Below are 22,399 nucleotides of genomic sequence, written 5' to 3' on the forward strand. Positions count from 1 at the left end.
GACCATAAAATGAAAACTTAAACCAGTGTTTTTTTTTGTTATTCCTTTGTTTTCTTCTCACAGAGATGAATCAAACTCAAACGTGTCTCACTTGGACTCAGACCAGATCTGAACACCGAGGACTCTGCACTTGTCTTTCCGGTTTAGCGTTGGTCGCGACCCCGACGAGGAAGTGCCGACACGAGCCCGGCTCTCTGCCTGTGGGTGAAACGTTCCAGTCGTGGCTGTCAGTCCCGTCTGTCGGCCACATCGGCTGAGTTGCCTGCCCTCCAGCGTCTTCAGCCAAAACGATGAGCTGTCCTGTTTCTCACTGGATCACTCTTTTCACATCCACAATGCATGCAGGGCCCTTTTCATATAAACCCCCACCCCCCATAGAGTGCACTTGACCTTATTCACCATACATTCGTGTCCGTTTCTCCATCCGTTCATCCTCCCTGCATCACTAGAAGGTTCTTTTTTTTTTTTTTAAAGTGCTTTAAAGCAACGAGAGTCCTGCTTTTAGCTATAAAGCCCTTTTCTCCCTCTTCACCTCAAGTGTGCTGTAGTTAGCGGTTGGAGGATGCAGATACTGTCTATCACGTCTCCCCAGGCACCTCTGTGGAGAGTCTCAGAGAGAAAGAGCTGCATAATTTAACTTCTTCATTTCACAAGCTTCACGAGCGAGCCCGAGCATCAGCCAGAGAGTATTCAGCCTTTAAACATTTCAAAGTGAATGGCCGCCGTTAAAGAAATGGAACAGTTTCTATGCGGTTAAGCGTGGATAGAGTGTTAACTTACATAGTGTCGTATTAATTGGATAATAAATTAACCGTTTAAGTCTTTTTTTTTTACACATTCAAGCCGCTGTTTACGTCAGACTTCAGTATCTTATAAACTAAACATATAAGAATGTGTTTATTTTAGGCTTTTCAGATAAACCTGTGAATTCAGTGTTTAAACGTTGCACTTATTAAAGGTTCATTCTGGACTTCACAAACAGCAGCGAGACCCAAAAACCCCCCCAAAAAACTCATCACAAAAGTCCAACTTTCTATTTGTTTCTGAAGCTTTCAACCCCATCGTGCTGCTATTTTGTTCAGTTGCCATGGAGATGGTTATCACAGTGACCTAAGTATAGACTTCATCCATTCATCAAAACGTCTCCATGACAACTGAGCAGCTCCACGCGCCGAGCAAGGCCGTGTCAGAAAGTACGGTGGACCGTAGATGTATATTCTCAAGATACAACAAAATATATTCAAGACAAAATGAATCCAGATAACTAAAACAGGACCTCGTCCTGCCCTTCATTGTGTTGTTTTTTTCTTATTATAATATAATTATGAAAGCTTGAAACATGTTCAGACTCCAAAATCAATCTTATTCAAATATTCAAATGAAAAAAAACGGATGCCACACACACACCTGTTTTATTTTTTTACTGAAAACACTGAGCCAGTAGTCCGCTTCAGCAAAACACAGCTGGGCATGTCAACAAATAAAACGGACAGGTAGAGATGAGTCACGGCAGATATACACACTCTGAGGCAAGGCATTGTGGGAAAATGAGGCTCATAAAACTCCCCGATACAGCAACGCCAAATTCAGAAAACTGCTTCTGTGCAAGTGAATGAAAAAATTTTAGAATCTTTTATTTTTGTGCATGAATCATAAGGACTTCGATGATGAAAGAACCTCTGCTGAGGACAAAATAAAATAATCTGTATCATCCTAACATTGTAGAGAAGTGACATCGTTCCCTTTTGTATTATGTTTGCCTTCAATTCCAATGAGCTGTTTGGAATCAAACAGTGTCAATATGCGCTATTTCTTTTTTTTAAATTGCATTTCTGAGGATGTTTTCTTTTCTTTGGTGTATTTTTTCTATGAACACCTGCTGAAATGTAAACAGCAGCTGTGGACATCATGTCACGTAAGAGCAACAGAAAACAGCCTCAATAGACCACAATGCAATGCAGCTCCAGGACATGTGGTGCTACGAGTATCGGGACGCGGTTCATAAGATTTAAAACGACAGCGCTCATCTAATGGTGGTCAAGGGGCATTCTGGGAAATGTAGGAAATCACTGCAGTACTACATTCCAAAATATCTTAGGACATCTGAAAGTGATCTAACAGAATCTGAAGGTGGAGTTTTTCCTTTTTAGGAGAGACGCAAAGCAACAGGACACGGATAATCTCTTCTGAAGTGTTAGTTGTTGATAACGAGAATGGCCGAACTATTAGAGGTCAGATGTTTCGGAGACTGTTGAATGAACAACAAAGGTACAATCCACCAGGTTAGAGGAGTGACATCAAAAGATGAGAAAGTGACGTATGTAGTATGTTCTACTACATCTGGTCGTTTTTACCGAAGTTCAAGGTGGAAGTAGTATGTCCCAATTAAACTCATACTGCATGCAACACTACGTACTTTTTAAGGGCCGCTGCAGTATGTCCTGAAAGTAAAGAGGAAAAGTAAACGATGTGGAACGCAGCTTTTGTGTTGTGTGGCGGTGCCACCTTCAACAGACAAATGCTAGAAAGCTGCTGTGTGGTGGGATGCACTACCAACAGGGTAATGACCCCAGGACTATGTTTTTATAGAGGATACAGAAGAAGAAGAATGGGAATGTCAGTTTAGGCTAACTATATGTCAGTTAGCTAAAACATTCGGACAGACGATGCAACTTGTGTTAGAGTGGAATGTGAAAAAAGGATAAAGCTGCAGTTTTATGTTTGCAAGAGCCTTAGCTAACTACAGTAAGCTAGCATTAGCTCGCTAACAGCTAACTCATCCCATCATCATTTGAATTATCAGTTTAGTTTAATTCATTAACTGCACCCCTGGTAGACATATGGTGTTAAAATAACAGTTTAAAGTGCTGAAATCTATTGTTGTTAGTTAGCTGAAGGCATTTTGTTAGCGTTTCAGCTGTTGCTTGCATAAGAAGCGCCACCCACCAATTAAGGGGAAGTAAAGCATAGCCTTTTATCCAGACGCCTGAATCACCGCTCACGTGTCGGGTTCGAATGGATCCGGGTGTTGTGCTTGTTGAAGGCTGTTTCTGATGGCAGAACAGTCAGGACTTTGTGGGATGAGACTTACGCATGCTGTTCGTCAGTGGGCTAAGTGGATCTGCTAGCAACCGCAACTTCCGTGCTAACATGACATCAGTGGGACAGATCCATCTCTCACTAAGTAGTTGAGGCGAAACAAAACACCCCTTCTCGCTAAACAGAAATCCTAACGTCGAACCTAATCGCTTCAGGGAAATGAAGTGGCAATTCGGTCTTAAAATCAGGCTAAAGACAGAAACAAAACACCAGAATGTGGAGATGTTTAAGTATAAACTTTAAGATGAGAGGTTAAGATTTCATCAAATCCGTCTGCGTAAAACAAGCAAACATAGAGAAATAGAATTGAGTATTGAATTCAATTTTAAACCAATTTTTTATGTCCGACATGTCTAATATACATCTGCAATACATTAGCATTGTAGCTAACATTACAATTTATTTATTTCCAGGCAGAAAAAAAACAAACCAGGTTCCCCAAAATGAGATTATAGGTCCTCCAACATGGTGACTTGCTCTCTTGCTGCCCTGCCTCTGTGTGTACATCTCTCCTGAGGGCAAATTTGTAATCCATAAACCCTCTTTTTGACAGCATGGAAAGGAAAAACAAGGAAACGGCAGCAAACAACAGTTGTACAAATTGACCAGTGCATTTTGTGTTTTTAAAAGTCCAGTTCAGTAGCTTCGGGAAATTTTGACAATGAAGTTCACAATTCTCCTTTTGTTTCAAACCGACACGTTCGGCAGGTGAGAACATGTCTGCAGTCCCTCTGAAGACGAGGCTGAGTCCTCTGCACCTGAATGTCTCAATGACTGTTTTCCCGCCGTCCAGCTGCAAACACTCGTCCCTCTTTTTTGTTAGTCCAAGTCAAGAGAGAGGCCGGTCCATCCGAGTCCAGCTGGAGACCCAGAAGCATCCAGGGACTGTGATTGGCTGATGCTGGAAGACTGGCAGACCAGTACAGTAGCAGTCCTCCATACAGAAACCTGGGCAGAGGTACAGGGTTTAAAGTTAAGGCTGCTTTTACATGTTATCAGATATATTAGGAAAACAAAATGTCATATGAATTCATCGTTATAGTCACATGATTAACTACATATTCCCTTTCACCCGTAGACTGTATATAAGACGTAGTCATCGTGACGTCACTCTTTGGTTTGTGAACAGATGTTTTGAAGCGTCAAGTTCGGCGATTTCGCCGTCGCCATCGCAAACCAATGAAGTTACCATATTTGGAATGCAGAGGAGTGATGTAGAGACGACGTATACGTCTCTGGTAGAGACCTGTCAATCACAGTAAGCCCCGCCCTAAAGCATCCCCTGCTTTATGGTCTGTTTGACTCTAAATGGACCATCATTTACTAAATGAATATCATGCTGTATTGAAGAAGACTTGAAACTAGAGATTGAGACCATAAACTCATGTTTACAATGTTTACTGAGGTAATAAATCACGAGAGAAGTAGAGTCATTTTCTCATAGACTTCTATACAACCAGAGGAGTCGCCCCCTGGTGGTCAGTAGAGAGAATGCAGGTTTTAAGATATTGGCTTTACTCGGCAGAACCGGAGGTTACTGCCTGGTCATTATGTTAATGTCACTTGTGTTTTTGTGCTTTCATAGAGCCGACTATAGCACAGCAGACCAGAAGGAACGGTATGATTTTTAAAAGGAAGTGGGGACCTCTAAGACGATGAAGAAGAGAGGCATTCAAATTCACTGTATATATATATATATATATATATATATATATTCACAAACTCCCAACCAACACTCACTTGAGCTGAGAAGATCTCTGCTGCTACGTCTGCGACACGGCCTCTTGCGCTGCTCCCACCACCCTCCGGATGCTCTTGATTGACAGGTACGTCTCCTCCTCGGGGTCGTAGTAATAAAACTTACTCAGGTAGGATATTAGCGGTCTGGAGAGAAGTGACGACAAACACGGGAAAAACAAAGTCAGCAATCAAGCCAAGTGTCCCTGTGTTTGTCATATTAGTACATTTTGTACTGTGAAATGACAAATCACTCAACATAGCATATGCTATGAGTGTTAGCATTTAGACAACACAATTATCTTTAAACTAACAAACCTTCTGTGGCACAATACAAAGTTAAAAGTGAGAGCCTACAGAATCAACTTAATAAGGTTAATTGTGAGCAAAGAGCGTCATGTTTGATCTCATACAGCGAGACCAAAAGTCCTTTCAGTATCAAAGAGGCGGAGGCAGACTGTGGATGACTCCTCGGAAGTCCTGACACAGTGGGAATGCGAGCTTTTAAATGGTTAAACATTAGTTTAAGTGTATATTTTGAGCAGGCGGAGCATCTGAATGGAGTACCTGGGCAGTGGAAGCTCCTGGATGTGGTCGATGCGGACCATTTGTCGGATGCAGAAGCGACAGAGATGTTGCAGTGACTTCACGTTGCTGAAGCGAGACACGGGATACAGCAGCTGAACCGGGGTGGGAGGAAGCCCTGCAACACACACACACACACACACACACACACACACACACACACACACGCACACATTTCCGGGTTAAAGGATGAAGCAGGTGTTTCTCTATATGTGGTGTTTATAGTGGAGTAAAAAATTACAGTATTCGCCTGGAGACACATGCAAAATTTATTTTCAGTCCTACTTACGTTGAGGATAAACTCCACACATATAGATGCATTCTCACAATCATAAATGATGCTCGGGCTGCATGCAGACATACAGACAGAGTCTCTCAAAGCACTTCTCACTAAGTGGCAGCAACCACATCCATTTTTGATCGACTAGGGGGCTGCGTGCAGATATATATGACCCATATTTTTACCTGGGACTCTGGAGCGGAGGAAGTAGAGGAATTTGCCGTTCTTGGAGTGCATGATGGCTCGCTCGATGAACTCCACCACCGAGTGGCAGCGGTCCTCAAACTTCGGGTGACACCACAAGCTGAACGTCCCTGGAGAAGCATTTTCAACATAGATAAAATCATAAACCACATTAATTATGAAACGTTGTATAGTTACAGTAAACGCGCAAGACCATCCGGTACAAGCTAGCCGCCTCTAATCGGCCTCTACGTTTTTTCAGGATGGTGTGCAACAATTAAACGATTCAGCTTTGCAACAGTAGAGCTGTTTTTTTAATTAAAGTGTTTATGGAAACTGAATAAATAACAAAATATGCACATTCGGCACATGCTTTTCTCTGGACAGCATCTAAACACAGCTCCCTATGGATGGCCACATCGACCCTAATCCAGCGAGTAGATGTCAAGCTACTTCGCTGAACGAGCGATAACTTTGACCCGATGACGGCATCCGGGGGAAAGTCAGAAGTTCACCAAAGTCAGCGGAATTTATCCTCCAGGGACCTTGAATGTATGTTGCAAAAATTCCACAGCAATCCATCTAATAGCTGTCAAGATGTTCCACTCCGAATCACCGGGATTCGTCCTGAGGGGACTTTGAATAACTGAATCAAAATTTAATAGCAAAAAAACCTGCCTAAAATGAATGTTTCGTATAGAATGTTCCTCTCTAAAGATGCTTAAAAGACTATTTAATTGTTGTCTTGTAATGACTTTCTGTATGTGTTATTGTCCTTGTATTGCTTGTTTCAGGTTTTATATTATATCTCTAGTTGTTTCACTCATGTAGCATTACTGTTGTTGAGGAGTTAAAGCAATATCCCCTAAACAACACACACTCGCACTCACACACAAACACACTCATACACACAACCACACATTTATCTTTTGTTGTTGTTGATAATGTATTGTTATTGTTGTTATTATATATATCATATCTTGTAAAAATACTTTGTAAATAATAATATTACGTCGTCATATCTTATGTAAATGTTGCGTTCTCTATAATATTGTGAAATTGTAATATTATACAGGTGGAGGCTTCAAATAAGCCCAGTGGGCTTTCTGCCTCTTCCTGCACTGTGACATTATGTATCTCTGTTGTATCTGTATTTCATTATTAAATTGTGCAAAATAAACTAAACTTAACTAGGAATTTCAGAATAAAAGCCTCTAATTTGGTCAGAAAGCCTGCGATCTACAAACGGCCGATCTGCGGTGACACACGTGCAGAGTGAATAACAGACGCCTCTGAATAAGATGCTGCGTGTGGTTGTTGACTTCCTGTTGACTGCTCGGTGGTTGTTTATCTGCCCTCGATTCCCGTCAGGCCCCGATGCGTTCATGCACACATCATCGCGTTGATGTGGATGTGTTGTGTCAGTCGGGGCTGGATGCCTGAATAATGAATGTTTTTTCCAGGCATGACTCTATAGCTTTATTATGGTGACTCATTAATATAGAGCCTTGTTTATGTATGCATGTGTGTGTGTGTGTGTGTGTGTGTGTGTGTGTGTGTGTGTGTGTGTGTGTGTGTGTGTGTGTGTGTCTACACATGTATCTTTCATGAGTCACCTTGGTAGTTTGTCACACGTGTGCAAACATACATGCGGTGTCGTAGTGTGACCTTATTGGATCTCGACAACGTCATGTTTGAGATTATTTTGATGTATCTGTGCTCTGTTGTTTCTTTATGAGCCGTTTTGATGTCCTATTGTTATGTTCTTGTTCTTGTTGCTGTGTGAACAATGTGTTTATGGATACAGACACTGCCACACACTCGCAGCAGGTCATAAGTGATAATTGAGAGGAATTATTTTTGTACAAGTCTAAACATTGTTTTTAGGGGGAAAATGCTGCAGAGTATAAAATTCCGGAATTATCATGTAAGAAAGAAAATCATATCATTAATTATTTTGGCCAGGAGAATCGTGACAGGAAATATTCATATTGTCCTATTGTCTATTTTGTGTGTGTGTGTGTACTTGTACAGCAATCTTTGTGAGGACCTATTTGAGTTTCAGACCTTCATGATGAGGACATGTTTGTCAAGTGAGGACATGTCAGCCGGTCTTTATTTCAAAAGGCTTGTTTGAGGGCTCAGACCTGATCTTTAAGGGTTTAGGTTTAGGTTAGGGTCGGATATTTATGTGATGGGTCAGGGAATGCATTATGTTAACGAGTGTCTTTGAGGGAGGACATTTACGTGAATGAGGACATTTGATCTGGTCCTTGGTTTTAGGTTATACATTTAGAGGTATATATTTTTTTATATGTATATACCTACATACACATATATTACTGTATACTCCTTAATATTTACTTATAATTCAGTTTTCCTCCTTATTGCTTCCTTCGTTGCCACTTGTCTATAGTTTGTTCTAATTCATTGTCTATTTTATTGTTTGTATTCTATTCTAATTAAAATATTTAGAACATCTGTGTATGTGCGTAGCGTGGAGGGGGCTAAAGTGTGTAATGACATAATAATAATAAAACATGGAGTCCTTAAATAATTAGGTTTAGGGTCAGGATTAGTTTGAGGGTAAAGGTCAGGCAGGTGGCTGTGATGTTTGGGTTAAACTATAACAGTTAAACTAATATGAATTGCATCATCTGCACGCCTGCAAGTGTCTGCAGCTGAAAATCTAGAACTGTACAGACCACGAGTGAACACATTCATCTGTGAGGATATCCGCAATATAGTATAAACATGTGTGTGTGTGTGTGTGTGTGTGTCTCACCTCGGTAATGCTCCATGCGTGTGTGGTGTGTGACTCCCTGCGACCTGAAGCTGAGGCTCAGGATGTATCGGGGGTCTGAACTGTCTCGGACCAGGAAGGATCCGTCCGGTTTCCCCTTCAGCTTCATCTCTGCGTCCTCCCAGTTCATCGGACCCCAGTACCAGCCACACTGGGGAGAAACCAAACAAGAACCTTCAGGAAACCCTGCGAGAAACAAGACTCAAAAAGGATTTTAGGTTCAAACTTTTAGCCGACTGATGTTATACTCCTTTAAATAATCCCGTGAAGGCCTCATTGGGTGGAACTCTTGTCTCAAAAAAGTATAGATTGCAAGTCTCCTTCACAAAATAATCAAAGGCACACAGTCGGGTTTGTGTAGAATTAAAATGCCTTTATCTGTTTTTGTCCAAACAGCTTGAATAACAAAATAAAATGTTTGATGAATAAATCTGTGTCATATACTGTATTCCTCTGCTTTCCTGTTGTGTTTATGTTCCATCTTTAATCCTTAATGTTTCAGTGTGAATGGAATATGACAGACTGAACACTTATGTGCCATCTTTGTTTACCTTTTTTGCTTTATGTCTCCGGCTTCAAAGCTTACACTGTTAACCCGTGTTTGACGTCATATTGCTATGAATTGTGGGTAATTCCCTTCGGCAAAGTCTGCATCTAATGCTGACTCATAGAAAGGGTTCATAGAGGACTCAAAATGTCTGTGAGAGCCTCAAACACTCGATGATTTGACAGAACTAAACCCTCACCGACTTTGCAAGAGTGTGCCTTAAAATCTTATTTTTTGCATTTTTTTATGTTTTTTGATCAAATATTAATAAATTAAATGAGAAAATAATCAATAATCAAGATTCATATAATGAAAATAATCATGAGTTCAGAAGATGCACAGTGCAACATGCTCCACCCCTATAATAATATATACATATATGATAACGTGTGAACGTAGGAAATGAAATCATCAGGAAAAAATCTTTTTTTAGGGGTCTTACCTTCTCCAGTTCTCTCAGACTGGCGGTGAAGTTGCTGGCTTCAGATCGTCGCAGGGCACACAACATGGGGGGCGGGGCATGTCTGGAAGGGGGCGGAGCATTAGCCGGTGACGGGGTCGAATGAGGGAGGGCCCGAAGGAAGGCGTCTAAATCAGAGGAAGAATGTCAGAGAACATTTAAAGGTGACCAGAAATTCAAAATCTTTCTTTTCTTTTTTTTTATTTTAGTGTCAGAAAAAAAATAATACTATAACAATGCCACAGCTGCATACATTCTTGCATCTATTTTCCACCATATTTAGACGTATTTGTGGAAACTTTGAGGACATTAAGCGCGTATTTAACATTAACAACCCCAGCTGGTTGACTTAAAGTGATATTAGGAGCAACTTTAATGCCGACCCACTCACATGCAGTATTGCACTAATCATTAATCAATCAATAACACTTATGTATGGTGTGCTATCACGGCACACAAAATAAATAAAATGTGAAGTTCTTCTTATTTGTATTTACAGTTTTCCACAAACCAATACAAATGCTAATACAAATGATACATTTATTTCTTAACACAATTCTAATTGCAGTTAGATTTTTTGAAAACAGCTCATATGAACATAAATACATTTAGTGCATTAAAATGAGAGCGTGGAAGAGACGACTGGTGACTTTTCCCATCAGCTCGTTGCTTCGTGATAAACATCTCGGAGGTAAATGATCCATCGATTGTTCCATCTGCTACACCAGAGACTCTGTTTGCTTCGTTTGCTCCACAGCGGCGCTCACTTCCTGCTCAGCGCCAGGAAGCGATGGAGTAGATTCAACGAAACGTCTTACCATTGAGGCTGAGACTGTGCTGGATGGTGGCGTGGGAGGGAAGAGGAGGAGGAGGGAGAGGCAGGGGGAGGGACTGCAGGGAGGCGCCCATGACACTCACTAGGAAAGGCCCAGGCTGAGGCCCGGCTATGTCATCTGGAGGAAGGACAGGAAGGGAAGGAAGGAAGGAAACAAGAGCAGGATAAGTGTGGGATGGAAGGAAGGAGGTAAGACAGGAAGGAAAGGAGAAAGCAAGGAGGGAAAGAAGGAAGGAAAGAGGGAAGGATACAAGGGCAGGTGAGGAGAGGGATGGAAGGAAGGAGGTAGGATAGCAAGGAAAGGAGAAAACAAGGTAAAAGGGAAGGAGGTAGGACAGGAAATAAGGGCAAAAGCAAGGAAGGATGGTAGGAAGGAGGGAAGGATAAAAGGGCAGGAGAGGTGATGATGGAAGGTAGGAGGTAAGACAAAGAAAGTTTCAAGAGGGGAGGAAAGAAGTAGAGACAAAAGGAAGGAAAGATAAACAAAGGAAGGAAGGAAGGAAGGATAGAGCTTTTCAGCACCATCAGACAGGAAGCCTCAGACCACCAAATTAAAAGACTTCACCTCTTTCTTAATATTGAACAATAAATATTCCTCTATTTTACGGGTTTACTCAGTTTCTCTATTTGTAACGTCAACAAATATCACGAAAAGACCAAAAGCAACGTAATGTATCTAATATCGTCAAAAAACACACCAGTGAGCCTCACTGTTGTTCCTTTATCAATACTAACACACACGCTGTAGTTTATTTTAACTCAATCACACACACACACACACACACACACACACACACACATCGTCCTGCTGCCACAAATATTCACTAGAGCACCAAATGAATCCGCCGCTGAAAATAGTCCCTAAACAAATGCATGATTTCCTCCTGTATGTTTGATAAAAACTACAGTGACCTGTTTTTTTTTTTTTAAATGAAACTATACACAATCAGGGAGGGGTGGTCGGAACGTATTGAGACTAACACATTGTCGGTTTTTGGTCTTTTTGTGGCATTTTGTAGACGGCAACAGAAATATATAATATTTCCGACCTTTTCTTTTAAAGCAAACCCAGAGGATGCTCAAGTCAGCTGCATATGTGGGTCAGAAAATAACACCAGGCTCGGAGCAAAGATATGCATTTGAAAGGTCAGAGAAATTAGACAAAAAGGGCCCTGACATCCAGGAATATCACTCTTTACATTTCACAATGTTTCCAATAAACCTCTCGTCCCATATTCATGCATTAGTCTCCCATCGATTGGTGGGGGCCTCTGATTTGGAGGTTTGGTTCTTGTGCATTTGCTGTCGCTGTCCCTCAAACAACAAACAATTAAATTAAAGCTCACCAATTGAGTCATTGCTCTCAGATTTTAAATTAAATCTGCACTTTGTGACCTTTCAAAGCCGACCCAATCAGATTACAGCAGATTGCAAAAACTTGTCTGTGTGTGTTTTTCCAGAAACAAAATTGATCAGTAAGAATATGACCAAGAGGAGCCTCCTTTACATCTAAACGTAGAGAGGCTCTGTAATGTTTGGCTTAAACTGCTCTCTTGCCACCACATTGTATCCTTTTTATGTGTCTGTAGAAGGAAACGAGATGAGGAGAGAAACAGAAGAAGAGACAGACAGGAGGGAGAGAAAAGTACCTAACAAACTGAGACTTCGGCGTGGAGGAGGGGGAGGCGTGGGAGGGTGTGGCGTGTTCGCCCCTCGCCGCGAGATATCCACATCCACCAGGGAAACTGTCTCACCTGAAGCCGGGGGACGAAGTAACAGAGGAGGAGGAAAGGAAGAAATAGGAAAAGTGAATTAAAGACAGTAAGTACAGAAAGTACTGCGGGTTTGTGTTTCTGTGTTGTTTTTTCGTCCGTGCCGCAGAAGTGCTATTAAAGCTGCACCGAGCAGGCAGGATGTTTATGGAAAATTACACCCAGCTAATCAGCCTAAATCACCGCAATGAAGAAGAGCGGCCCAGCCCGGCTAATTGAGGCGCTGCAGATTCACAGTTCACAGATATTCTGCAGTTTTGGGGATGTTTCACTGGCAGCGAAAAAGAAACACATTGAAGCATTAGAGCCAAATCCAGCAGGGAAAGCTGGACTCTTTAGATCTCTTCCTCCAGCATCTTGTTTTTGGGTGGGGGTTGTGAAACATCACAGACCGGCTGGTACGACACCAGCACGCTTCTGCACAGGACCCCGAGATTTCTTTTAAAACACATCATCACCCGCATGGTGCAGCTTTAATGTTTCTGTTTTAATTGGTGGTTCATTAAACTACAAAAAACCATCACATTCAAGGAGTGGATTTTTTTTGCGAAACTGAAATCCACGAGCAATGTGGGACTCCAGAGCGTACTTCTGAAGCCCTGCGGACGTTGTGGGGACGATTCTCATAAAGTCAGCTGAATAATGTTTTAGCCAACTGAGCTGCAGACCTCCTCGCCCTTCTCACCCACAGGCCTTTGTGTCTCGTCTTATCTGGTGCACCAGTTATAGCGTCTGACTGGTGAGAACAGCTAAAGGTCTCAGCTTTAGAAATACCACAAATGCTCAGAAGTAGAAAGCTGAAGTTAGGAACTCCACCACGGTCACATGACTGCACATCTCCACCACTAAGCTGAAGGAGGACTGGTGTTCTAGTGAGGACGTTTGCTCGTCTCCTTTAGACTCTTTTTCAAGACACGTAAAGCTTTAAATTCACCAGAGGGGCTTTACTGACATAGAGCAAAACCTTAAAATCTCTTAAAGACCTTATTTCAAGCATCTAAACAAAAACCCATAAAAAAAAAAAACTACATTGATTTGAACCGGAAGTGCAAAAATGCTGACTCATCCTCAATGCTGACTCATCGCACCAATGTTACCATGGGAACATTGAACAAAATGCTGATGAAAAGCCGATCGATCACCTTTTTCGTTTAAGGAAAGCATGAAGCTGTGTCTAGTATGAAGATGTAGAGATGGAGAGCCGGGTCGGCTGGGACGACACCAAAGAACCTTCAAGTACTCAAAGACTTGAAGATCATTTGATCCCTGAACAGATACAGCGATCTGCTAACAATTAATTAAGAGACAAACACACATGAAAGGCACAATTTTTGCTTAAATAAATGAGTGCTTTTCCCCCAAAATTCTGTCTCCGCGGTTCAGTTGGAATATATCATTAAAATTGAAAGAATGACAGTGTTCATTTGAACACATTATATTCACAATGTCACTTGATCACAAATCTCTTTGAGAAAAAGAAAACATTGGATGAAATTGTTACATTTTGATACATTACTGAGTTTATGGAATTTGGTCAAAGATTGTTTCTGACTTGCAGCCACTTGAGTGAACATTCACTCCTCCAGTGGATCTTATTCAATTAGAAAGAAAAGTCTTTGTCTTGTTTTTATTTGCTTTTTTGTAACAAGATTTGCAACAAAGACTAAAAACAATACTGTCCCAACCGTCACTTTGTGTACTCGTGTACCAACAAAGACTCAGACAACGAGCATCAACCGATAGGGAAGAAGATAAGCTTTCCACCATTATGCTTCTTCGTAACTAAACGTTATACGTTATGCTCAAAGAAAAGTAGCAAAAGAGCCATAATTTGACTTTAACACGCTGTAGGTTTCAAAACTGTGAATAAAATGTGAGGAATAGTAAGAAGGTCTCCGCTTTGAGGATGTGGCTGAGTATCGCGGTGAATCATATGGGGCGTTAGTTACGTTCTCATTTGGTAAAAAGACGTTCTCCCCTCATGCTTTCCTCTGTTTTCTGTGACAGGAAACAGAATATTTTGGAGGTTTTGGACTGTTGATTGGTGGGAAATTATGATGGGTATTTTCTTTCACAGTTTTCTGACATTTCATAGATAAAACTATTAACGTACATTTAGCTTTATTTTGGTTATTGGTGATTTTTATTGCAAATGTTTTTATCTTTTTTATATATATATATATATATATATATTTTCTTTTTTTTTTTTCAAATATTTGTGTACATAATAGCCCTGTCAGTTCTTTACATTAATTTGTCCGGCTTTGTTGTGCTTGTTCTTTGCTGTTATGTCTATCTCTGTGTAATCAAAAGCAATGCAAAAGAACTTCCTTATGTGTTCACATACTTGGCCAATAAAGGTGATTCTGATAATCATGAAAAATGAAAATAATCTTCAGTTGCAGAGAGTTTGGAGTGGAGTTTCATGTGTCAACAGGCTTTTTTTTGTTAGTTACCAAAGAAAGAAAGCGTTTTCTGGGGGAAACCAGAGTTACAACCGAAGCAGCGAGCAGCCCTTACCAGTGAAGGCAGAGAGGGAGGCAACGAGGGAGGCGGGGGAGAAGGCACTGTGGGCCCTGGTCAGTCTGGGCTGGCTGTGGCTGCAGGACAGACATCAAGACATGCAGAAGAAGAAGAAGAAGAAGAAGAAGAACATGAGAAGAGCGTTAGAGTGCAGAGAAGAAGAGGTGTTAGTCACTGCAGAGGTTCAGAAAATGTGCTTCTTTTCCAGTATGAGTGCAGTTTTGGGTCCTGCAGCTTATTTAAAAAAAAAAACTTTTTTCTGTTTGATGATCTCAGCTCTGGCAGTCAAGACTTCTGAAGCTATGTTTTTTTAATCATAGCCTTCCTTCAGTGTGATGCTGTGAATAATGACTAAGCAGCGAGAGGGATATAGAGGGTGACAAGCCACAAAGGTTTGGAAAATCTCTGCATCTAATAACGTGCAGCACTGAGAAAGTTTTTTGGGGATGTCTGAGGGGACGGCCGAATATAGCTGCCAGTTGAAGGAGCTAATTCAAGAAAAGGAAGACTGCCCCAAAAATATTGTAATAAACATGTCTGGACTCTGAATGAGTTCTTAGTGCATCCAAAATGTTTTGCTTCTGTTCAAATGTTAAACATTATGGAGTTCTGATCAAAAATCAAAACACAACAGAGGCAACTCATGAAGGGACACAATATTGCACATATTTGTGGGTACAATGTCACATCTCGGCCTTGTTTGCTCCCCTATAATGATTCCACCAGGTGTCATCCATGGAGGCAGGGTTTGATCTTCTTCTCACTGAATGAGGGGAATAAGAATATCACATTCCGACCTTGGGCCATTTAGGGCCACGTAGAGCTCACCTGTCTGCGTCCTGCTCAGCGCCAGTGGGGCTCGCCATGTCCACCAGACTCCCGGCAGAAGACACTGAGTAGGTCACCGAGGGCCTCTTGTCTAGCAGGTGGTTGGAGCCACTGCAGCTTTTAGTCCGGAACAGTTTACTCAGGCGGATCTTTAACGAGCCCTTTTTGGACTTCCCCGGAACTTTGAGCATCTTTTCCCCGCCCGCGGACCACCCCGTGGGAGTCCGCGGTGCGCTGGCGCACCGCTCCGGCCGCCTCCTGGGAGTCGACGCCTGGCTCGGGTTCGGGCTTGTGGCCCACGGTGAGTTCTGGGCCGGTGTGTGCGACTGAGACGTGGCCGAAACCTGGGCGACAACCTCTGAGTCCCCGGAGCTTACCTGCGAGAGCCGGCTGGCTAAATTCCCGTGGAGGCTGCACACCTGCGCACCAAGGTGCGCTGCCGCCGCCGCCTCGGTCGCCGCCGGGGCCATCCCCTCCACCTGCCTCCTCAGCTCCGCTTGGAAGCTGCTAATGGAGAAAGCCCCGGACATTTTCTGAACTATCTCCCGTTTCCTGTTGAGTAAAAACTCGCGACGTCCATGCTCATCATCCGGCTCACCCTCCGGGCACTCGTCCATGCCCAGGCCGGCAACATCCCCGCTCCCCAGTCCCTCCAGGACCAACAAAGCATCACTGGTCTCTGTTGGGTCATCTCCGGGCTCCACTCCCCCTCCTGCCGGCCTGTGTGCACCCTGACACGAACACTGCGGGAGCTCCCCAGCTTTGAGCAGCATCTTGGGCACCGCACCGACCCCGAGCTCCCCGAACCGTCGGGCCAGCTCAAACACGGCTCCCTCTCTGTCCCTGGAGGTGCATCCCCAATTAGAGTCAATCACGGTGAGAGGGTTGGATCTCTCCGTCAACAAGGGCCACTCGGGCGGGGTAGTGATGAGTCGGTGCCGGCGGCATAGCTCCGCAGCTCCCTGCATCTCCGCGGTTACGACCGGCGGATGCACTCCCCACGTCCGGTCCAGCAGGTCCTGCTGCTGCTGCTGAACGTCTCCGGGACTCAGGGTGTTGTTATTGACAGCCAGGCCGGAGTGGCCAGACCCCGGGCTCTGGTCCAAACCCAGAGCATCCCTCGGCTGATTCCGACGGTCTAATTCCAAAATCCCTTCCCCGTTCCGCATTATGTTGGAGAAGACCAGCAGCTGAGGCCGTAGGCCGGGGCTGGGGGCGAAGTCAAAACCCTGGGCCTCCATGGGGCTCTGCGGCGGAGGAGGCGCGGACAGCGGGGCTCGGCTCTCCGTCACCCCGGAGTCAGGTGCAGCCGTGCCCTCGCCGCTCTGCTGGGCTTTGTTCAGGCGGCCGCCGGGATGCTCGAGGCCCACCGTCAGATCTCGGCTGATATCCAAGCCCGTTTTGACGCCGCTGTGAGCCAGGACCTCCTTCCCCATCCCCAGCCCCGCCACCACCACTCCTCCTCCCGGCGGCAGATTCCCGTTTTCCGCGTCCAAGCGGTCGTCCTCGGCCGCGGAAACCAGGCGCATCAACACGAAATCAGGCGACATATCTTGCGCGTTGTTCATAATTTATTCCTCGGGGAATCGCCAAACGAGAAATTAGTAGGGCGATCTGCTCTTCACATAGCAAAACCGCGGAGATCTCTTTCCTATAATAAAGAAAGGGCCAAGCCGCCGCTGCCTCCCATAAGTAGGCTATGAGCGAAAATGCCAAAAAAATATATCAGGCGATTGTTTCATCCCTCCTCCTCCTCCTCAACGACAGCTCAGCATCCATCTGGTAAATATCGGGGGAAATGAGCGCAGTTCGCTCCCGGCAGCAGGCGGACCCCCTGGGTCAGACATGCGGTCTGATTTGAGTAAAGAATAAAAGCCAGTAGAGTCTCCTGGTCAGTGACCACAGTCTGCCTCTGTGTTCCCAGCCAGGCCCCACCCGCTCCTCCTCCGCTCAGCCCCATAATACCGCTTTATGAGCGCTGATGATGGGAACTATAAATTAAGACTGAGGCGTTTTTTTTTTTTTATATCACAGGGCTGTACCTAAATCAGCACCACATCTGAACAGCTGATTTCGGTTTCCATTCTTTAAAAAAGGACAGTGATAAAAAATAATAATAATAATAATTTAAAAAACACTGTATTCCTCTTTCTAGAAGATTCAGTCAGGGATCAACATCCTGTCGTGTTTCTGGGGTGTAAGTTTACATTTGTGTAGGTTTTATCTGCAATATTTTAATAATTCTGCCCCAATGCTCATCTATTTTTAAGGGTTTGAGGTCTCTTATATTTATTTATTTTATTTTTTGGCAAACTAATGTCAGTGGGAAGTTCATATTCTAAACTACAACAATTTATATCTTTCAAAGATATATCACAGAATATTTGGAGAAATATTTTTATTTTCATTACAACAGAAATATTATAGAGCCACCCCCCCCCCCCCCCCCCCCCCCCTCCCCGATGATGTCATAGTGATGTCATCAGGGTTGTCATGCATTGGTTTTAAGACGTTTTACAGTGTTTAGGGTCGGCAGTTTGAAAGATCAACTCTGTCCTCCTGGTAATTAGGTTTCACACGACTCATTTATACAGAAAATGTGTTTTTTTATAGAGTGCTGCAGGAATGAGTCCTTCAACCCTGAAATGAGTTTGAAGTTTTGCACTTCCGGTTCTGTGGTCTAAAAGTCAATGTTTTCTTTTTATGGGTTTTTGGTTGGACACCTGAAATAAGGTCTGTGGTCAACACAAGTTAAAGAGATTTGAATGTGTTTGAGTCAGTAAACGCCCCACTCGTGAATTTTGAAGCTTTTACATTTCTTAAAAAATGAACAAGTGGCACAAATTAAAACGAGAAGAGTGTTTATTTAAATAGTTGTTCTTAATGCTTGTTATCGGTGCATATGGCGATGAATCCTGTGCGAAATCAGATGAAATCATTCAGGTTCACCAGAAACTCCTTCAGCTCAGACTCCAGAGGGGCCTCCAGCAGAGACCAGTCCACCGTGGGCAGACCCAGATCCGGCATCTTTGCAACCTTCGACCTGCAGTCTGAAGCTCCGGATGGAGGAGGAGAGCTCAGCTCCCGGCAGCAGCAGGAGCAGAGCTTCGCCTTCGCCGCTCCGCTGGGAGCCGACACCGACACCGCGCTGCTGGAGACCCAGGACGTATTGCTGGACCCGCTGGAGGGAAGGGAGGCACGGGAGAACCAGAACCAGGACTGAGAGGGGCAGACTGTCAGACCCTGCTGCAGTAAAATGAGAGGTTTTCTAAAGAGTCTGGTGCTCAGGAACACTACCACCTTTGTCCAAAGGGACCGCCAGAATCAACACAAAATCAAAGTTGCTCACCGTAGCTTTAAACAAAGTTTGATATAATGCTAATACAAGGAATGCCCTAATACATGGGAATGCCATTAGATTAGTAGGTATTTGGGCTTAAACCAATGTATTGGAAACACTACCGCTTTCATCCACAGTGACCGCCGATATCAACACTAGATTAAAGTTCCTTGTATTAACTTTAATGAAAACCATCTTTCCCAATTATTTAACGAACGTTTTGTTGCCTTTACTCTGCAGAGTGCAGCATCCTTGAATGTAAAGTCCTGCATTTTGTACTAACACGACCACCTCCTCGTGGCTGCTGGTGCGACACAAATATTATGCTTTACTCACTCGTAAGAAACTTGGCCTGTGAACAAAGGTTTCTCACCACAGCACGATGGAGAAAAACAAAATAGTACTCGTAAGTTCTTGGAGACAAGGTTTAATGGAGGGTCTAATGAAAGACCCTACTGCATCATGGGAAGTGTAGATCAGTGTTTTTACAGGTAATAAAAGTCACAATATCTCGCCCACTGCTGCTTCAACTTTGACTTAGATTTTTAAATCACTTTCTCTCAAGTTCCCTGACTGTGTAAAGGAGAAATATTAAACTACCAGAGTACTTTTTTGTGAGTTTTCATGTATACTGTATATATTTTTTAAACACAGGATTCAACCCCGACAAACCCCCAAAAACATGACTGCATATAAATGATATAAATAATATTTACAATCAGCTATTTCAAACTATTATTACATTCTCCTGGTCATAGTTGAAGTAACATTTCTTTCTATGCAGGACTTGCTTGTAACAGAGTATTTTTACAGTGTGGTATTAGTACTTTGACACCACCTACTTTAATGTGTCCAGGACTATTTTTATCGCTCAGGTTTAATGAGGTGTTGAGAGTAGAGGTGGTTTTTCTCTGGCTTTCTCCCAGATATCTGAATGAGTTAAGAACAAGTTTATGAAGAGACCGCTCTGCATTCAGTGAGTTGTCTCATCTTTTCTGTGTTATTAATCTTCTTCTTATGAAACTCTGGTGCAAAGAATATAGAACACATCCATACTTTATCTAAATTGCTGTCACAAAACAGGAGGTATCGAAATATAAAGTATAAATATGAACCTCAAAATCACACGTTTGCCTTTAAAATCAACAAAAATGTGTGTGAGCATGATCGGAGGCGTTACATGTAAACGTCTTCTCAAATGTGTCCTACAACAGCTCATTGATACAAGATGGCCGCACTGTAACGGGCCGGTTGTGGGCTGTTGCAGCACATGGCGGCTCTTCACCTCAATGATCTTCTGAATGTGTCCGTTCAGTCAAACTGTCGGCTAAAGTGGCTCAGAGTGGAATTTAATGAGAGGAAACACAGCCAATGACAGGATGTTCAGAAGGACGGGAAACAGAAAAGAACGGCACAAGAAATAGAATAGAATAGGAAAATAAAAGAGGATTAGAATAGAATCAAAGATAAGCAGAGATGTAAAATGAAAGAGAACAATTGGAAAAGGAAGCAAATTAAATACAGTGAACAAAAGAGTCATAACATTCAGTTCATGATGCAGCAGGTCTTTAAAGTAACCGTGAGGAACTTTTAACAAACTCATGCCTCTATATCAGAGGTATATAAAGGTATATATCAGAGGTATATAAAGGTATATATCAGAGGTATATATCAGAGGTATGTATCAGAGGTATATAAAGGTATATATCAGAGGTATATATCAGAGGTATATATCAGAGGTCCGGAACATCACAATAATGTCCCATATATATTGTAGCCAACAGTTGTATTAACGTCTGTGTGTTGTCAACAACTGACTGTCAAATCAAATAAAGAAATTATTAAATAATATCTCCACATTATTTATTCTCAGATTTCAAATTGAACTGGATGAACTATAAATAATAAATACTCTAAATAATAAATAAATGTTCAACTCATTTCAAGTAAAATACGGGCTGATTAAAAAAATAACTGACATAACAGAAAGCGTTTGTAAAATAAAGTACTTCATTTTAGAAAAATGAATTTAACCGAATTGTCCTGCAGCTTTAAAGTCAGGTGTGAAGTGGTCGATCATAATATAACATCCATATTATATCCATCGAGTTTATGGTCTCAATCTCTAGTTTCAAGTCTTCTTCAACACAGCATGATGTTCATTTAGTAAATGATGGTCCATTTAGAGTCAAACAGACCATAAAGCAGGGGATGCTTTAGGGCGGGGCTTACTGTGATTGACAGGTCTCTGCCACCACCAGAGACGTATACGCCGTCTCTACGTCCAAGTATGGTCTCTTAGGTTCACTGGTTGCAAAGAGCCAAGATGGCGACGGTGGAATCGTCAAACTCGGGGCTTCATAACATCAGTCCACAAACCAATGGGTGACGTCTTGATGACGACGTCCACTTCATAGACACAGTCTGTGATGTCACCGTAGTTCTCCGACAGACTTTGAAAGGGAGAAGGCAATCTGCAGACTCATCACTAGTTGGCACTAAATCCAACACACTCCTCCTTTAAGCGATAGAACACTTTTTCTGGGACCACCGAGAGCCGCGGAAGGTGAGTATTACGTACAATTGAAGTTGTTTTTGGGTGAACTATTCCTTTAATGTTTCTTACAGGAAACTAAAACGTATTTTGGGGTTTCTTGTTCTTTTGAGGTGCTGCAGGGCCTCGAGGAGCAGCAGCTGATCTTCATCCCACTCAGACTGCATGAAGCTCAGACAGACAGCGCCCATCAGTGAGTCTGAACAACAACAACAACAACAACAACAACAACAACACTGACCTGGAGTGTTGCATTAATGCTGTGTGGCCACCAGATGGCGCTGACGGCCACACGGCATCGATGGATGATGATGCTGCTGGTGGATCCAGTTAATGATGGGAGAGTGGATGAAGGGCCATTAATCCTTACTGTGTGTGTGTGTGTGTGTGTTGATGTTTGTACAGCTATCTTTGTGAGGACCAATACCAGCTTAAGGACTCACTTGTTTGAGGGTTCATGCTTGGTTTTATGGTTCAGGTTAGAAATAGGTTGTGATGATTAAAGTTAGAGAAAGAGGATATAGAATGCATTATGTCAACGAGTATCCTCACAAAGATGCAAGCACAAGGTTGTGTGTGAGTGTGTGTGTGTGTGTTTATATGTAAGCCACAGAGAAGAAGGCAGTGTTTGCTAATACATGAGGTTTACGTGGAGTAATCAAACTAACAACCTGCCCTGCAGAGCTGAATATTGATGTGATGCAGCCCGGAGGTCAGAGGTCAGCAGCATTAACACTGTTTTATATCGCTGCAGTGTTTCACGCTTGTTTTTTTTGTGTCGGCATGTGCATGTAATCGCATCTTATGTCACTATAATAGTGATTTTGTTCGGCACCACGTCGTACAAACACAA

At 42.8% G+C, this 22,399-nt stretch overlaps 1 protein-coding gene across 1 annotated transcript; it reads right to left on the bottom strand.

The window, feature by feature from the left end:
• Positions 1 to 4,862: 4,862 nt before the first annotated feature.
• On the bottom strand, positions 4,863 to 17,220 carry socs7 (suppressor of cytokine signaling 7; the record flags this gene model as incomplete). Its single annotated transcript, XM_079159987.1, has 9 exons — positions 4,863 to 4,983; positions 5,404 to 5,539; positions 5,887 to 6,015; positions 8,670 to 8,838; positions 9,677 to 9,822; positions 10,513 to 10,647; positions 12,179 to 12,283; positions 14,822 to 14,901; positions 15,653 to 17,220. The coding sequence occupies 9 exons, from the start codon at positions 17,218 to 17,220 to the stop codon at positions 4,863 to 4,865; spliced, it is 2,589 nt and encodes an 862-aa protein (XP_079016113.1).
• Positions 17,221 to 22,399: the final 5,179 nt, after the last annotated feature.

This window comes from Pholis gunnellus (genome assembly GCF_910591455.1).
Source record: "Pholis gunnellus genome assembly, chromosome: 5".
In the NCBI taxonomy this organism is placed as follows: Eukaryota; Metazoa; Chordata; class Actinopteri; order Perciformes; family Pholidae; genus Pholis; species Pholis gunnellus.